The sequence below is a fragment of the Orycteropus afer genome, unplaced genomic scaffold (assembly GCF_000298275.1).
Source record: "Orycteropus afer afer isolate SDZICR_OR568_19922 unplaced genomic scaffold, OryAfe1.0 scaffold00022, whole genome shotgun sequence".
In the NCBI taxonomy this organism is placed as follows: Eukaryota; Metazoa; Chordata; class Mammalia; order Tubulidentata; family Orycteropodidae; genus Orycteropus; species Orycteropus afer.
Window position 1 is genome coordinate 19,722,828 of NW_006921609.1, and position 4,279 is coordinate 19,727,106.

The 4,279-nt window shown below is 33.7% G+C and overlaps 1 protein-coding gene across 1 annotated transcript in view; it reads right to left on the reverse strand.

The window, feature by feature from the left end:
- GBE1 (1,4-alpha-glucan branching enzyme 1) overlaps positions 1-4,279 on the reverse strand; it is a 509,345-nt gene that overhangs the window by 244,889 nt on the left and 260,177 nt on the right. The window contains 1 exon segment of the mRNA XM_007934918.2: positions 1,890-2,099. Coding sequence (XP_007933109.2) covers positions 1,890-2,099 — 210 coding nt within the window.

The window sequence follows — 4,279 nt, forward strand, 5'->3', positions numbered from 1 at the left end:
TATTAATTCTCTAAAATTAGAAAATTTAGATATTGATCAAAAGAATAATAATGTAAACAATAACAAATTACTTTAAATAGAAATATATTTATAGAACTGTACTATATATAGACCTATATAATATAGCATGAACCAAAAAAGGTGATGATGATCATCATAATCTAAATTTATCCTGTACATCATTTACCAAAAGATAGAGTTAATGAGAATGTCCTTGACCTTGAACAACACTCTGTATGGTACTTTATCTTTAGAAAAGTAGATAACTTTCAACATAATTTGAGATCTCATAGTATGGTAAAAAAATACTACAATAAACATATTTTTAAATAAATTTTTCTTTTATAATATAAAAATCCCTCCATTTATTATATTTCTTTTTAATGCTTAGTTTCACAGAATGGCTTTATAACATAAAACTGTAATTATCTGAAGTATTTCTTTCTTGAAACAGAGGTCTACAGAATAGAGTGGACTCTTTTCATCAAAATCTGAACCAGGGAACTCCATTAATTACATTTCTTATCCAGATTATACTTTTATAAGACTTACTCAATAATGTAATTAGTGGGGTTATTTCACAGCATTAACACAGGCTCTCTTTGTTTTACTTGTTACACATCCACAGTATAATAAAAGCAGTGTTTAAAAAGGTAACACAAATAGCAAATACTTTCACAGAGAGAACTGGATAAGCCCCAAAACTTTGGCTCCTCTTATAATGAAAATCTGAGAACTAGAATAATTAATCAATTTGTAGCAATCAAAGGGATATGGGGCCTGGAACCAGGCCATCTGCTTCCTAATCTGTGTCCTTTCTCATTTTTTATGCTACTTCATCTGCATGAGTTATTCCTATATTGCTATGAAATATAAAATAATTTATGATATTATAGAAAGATTAAGGCAAAACTATTTTCTCCACATAAAAGTCATCTATTTTGTGTTTAGAATTAGGAATTCTTAATGGTTAAAAACTGTATGCTAACGCCTTCTACATTGATTTTTTATTTATTTACTTATTTTTTAGGTATATATATGTTTATGTAGGCAGTAACATCCAAAAGAAAAATTCATTAAATTTTTTCAAATGTATTTATTATAAAAATGTAGATATTCATCACTTGGCACTCTGCTACATTTTATATGCTTGACAAGGTATTTTACATATGGTAATATTTTTGAGTTGATAATATCTTGGATTCTTAAGATTATTTGACATAATACAGCATTTTGATTTGATCATCTAAAAACACCCTTCTATTTATTTAGGTGGTAAAAGAAGTTAGAGATGTGTTAAATTTTAAAGGGGAGAAAAAAAAAAAATTAAACTAAATCTTAGTTCATTTATCTGGTAAATGACTATAGCAATAGTACTTAGCATGTAAAACTAGAGTTTCTGTGCAGATGAAATATGTAGCTAATATATCTAAAACACTAATATATCTAAAATATACCTGACACATATTCCCACTGTCATCAAGTTGATTCTGACTCATATGGACCCTAGAGTAGTACTGCCCTATATAAATCAAGACTATAATTTTCACTGAAGCAGACTGCCACATCTTTCTCCCACAGAGTAGCTGGTGGATTTGAACCACTGACCTCTCAGTTAATAGCTGAATGCTTAACCACGGCACACTAGGGGTGTCCTGTCATATATTACGTACTATCAAATGTAATATGTATTGTACTAAAGTACTGAGAAAATAAACCAGAGTTCTAGAAATAAGTAAATCTTTATGTTAATTATTCCCTATAGTATTACAAAACATAATACTAAGAATATTAAATACCAGTAAAAGAGTACATGTACAGTGAATTTAGTAAAATTTCTTGAAATTAATTTTAAATACAGAAAACATTTCCATAATATATGTACCTACCTGGAGTAGATAAACAATCTACTATCCCAAAGATTGTGATTCCCTCTAGGACCAGAATGAAAATAGCAGGAATCTGTCCCATCAAACATGTTCAGTCCATCCTCTGAATTCTTTGAAGCATGGCTGTGTACAACATCTAAGAGGACTATTATACCCATTGAATGAGCTGTGTCAACTAGTTCTTTTAGTTCTTCAGGTGTTCCATACCGGCTAAAGAATACAGGAAAAACAAGACAACATCATAGTTAAATAATTGTCTAATATACACCAATTGTTTTACCAGTGTGGTACCACAAATTGTAAATATGCAAATGCTGTATAATATGATTATTATATACAAGTCAAAATTGCTTAACATTTGTTATAAAGAAAATTTAAAAGCATTTGTGGTAGTTAAGGTTGTGTGGCAACTTGGCTGGGACAGGTTTTGAGTGGCTGGGCAGTGAACATAGTTATTCCCCATGATGAGACTGGTAATCAAATCCCTGGTGGAACCTACTTTGAGGGGCTGAGTAGCTGCCTTAAGGATGTGATCTGCTTCTAGTATATAAGAAGCAGCTTTGAGAAAGGTCTCAAGTTTCTTGGCACATCTAGATTCTGCATTTGGTCCTGTCATCAGTGGCCTGCCATGTGTTCTGCCGATCTTGAGACTGTTTTTGGACTTAATTAGTGGCCTGCCATGTTGCTTGATAATTTGGGGACTGTGTCATTTTACTTGTTGACCTTGGGTTTGTCAGGCTCAGCAGCCAGCAGCTGTCTGAGTTAAGAGAAGCCTCCAGCTCCAGTGGGCTGGGAGCAAGAGGCAGAGCTGAAGCCCAAAGTCAAAGGGCCTTCACCTAGCACCTAGACCTGGCACTTGGAATTCAGACGTCTAGCCTCCTAAACTGTAAGTTAATAAAACCCATTTTTATTAAAGTCATTCCTTGCAGTATTTTGTTAGAGGAGCATTAGATAATCAAAACAGTATTTAATAAAATAATAGTATGTCATTCAGGCCATTAAATGCAGACAGATCTCAACCAAAACTCACTATTTGATTATGTAAATTATACAACTCTGATTCTCTATCTTCAGTGCTCATATCTAGTCAGGGGAGCATGGTGGTTCCTGCTCACAGACCTGCCTATCACTTTGGGTGTATATGGTTGAAGTGGGACTAAAGCATGTCCTTGGTGCTTTTACTGAGGCCATTCTTCCTGTACTTATTTTTAAGCCAGAATACCCTCAGTTACCAAAGGGTCAAGAGATGTGTCCTATCTGCCACCATCCAAGTAGATAAAAGGGATCACTCATATGTACCTGTGAATGTTAAAAGTCAGTATGGAATAAAAAGCAAAAAATACTGCCCAGAAGACCGTCCTAAACCAAAGCATCAGCTTTGCTCTTTAAATAAATAATAATTATTGGGATTAATTGTTTACTGTCTCTCTTCTTCACTAGACCTTATGTTCCTTGAGAGCAGGGGCTATGACCATCTGGTTCCTCATAACCTAATACTACAGTACTTGGTATAAAGCAGGTTGCCTGATAGTCAACTCCACTGAGAAGCAAGAGCTGTTTTTTTGTTTTTTTTTTTCCTCTTAATATCATTATGAGCATGTCATCTTCTACTTCAAATCACACTTGAATACCTGTTGTCTGTAGGATGAAGACCACTATCGTTATCATGGCCTATTGATGTGAAATGTCCTGAAGCTTACCAGTTGAGCACTTTTTGTGCTTTGGAAAAGATTGCCATCCGTTTTTCAATAAGTAATACAGTTTTCCAAGTTAAAAGTCAGAAGATTATATTTCTTAAAAATGAGCCTTTTTGTTTGTTAAATATATACTTCAGAATCTGCAAAGTTTTCTGGTTTCCTTACTTGGATATTTACATTTTTGACAATGGGAATTCTTTAAAATAATCTAGCTTTCCTACAGAATTTTTGGGTGATACCTTGGGTATCTTTATCACCTTGGGTACCTATTGCACTAGCTAATCTGGCTGCTTTTAATAATTTTAGCCTTATGATATCACTACCCCTTCACCAGCCACCAAGATATTTTACATTTATTGAATAGTATGGCCTTAAAGTTTCTTTAGGAGCTCTGGTAGCATAGTGCCTAAGGCACTTGACTGCTAACCAGAAGGCTGCGGTTCAAATCCACCAGCCACTCCTCAGAAGGAAGGTTGGGCAATCTACTACCATACTGATACTGCCTTGGCAATCCAAGGAGGGGTCACTGTGAGTTGGGTCCGACTCGATGGTACATAACAACAACAACAAAGTTTCTTTAATTAATTCATTAATTTAGCCATTCACGTTTATTCAGCTAATATATATTGAGGTAGCTATCATATTCCATTGAATTTTCTATAATTTGTAAAAACACTAATGATATATATATAT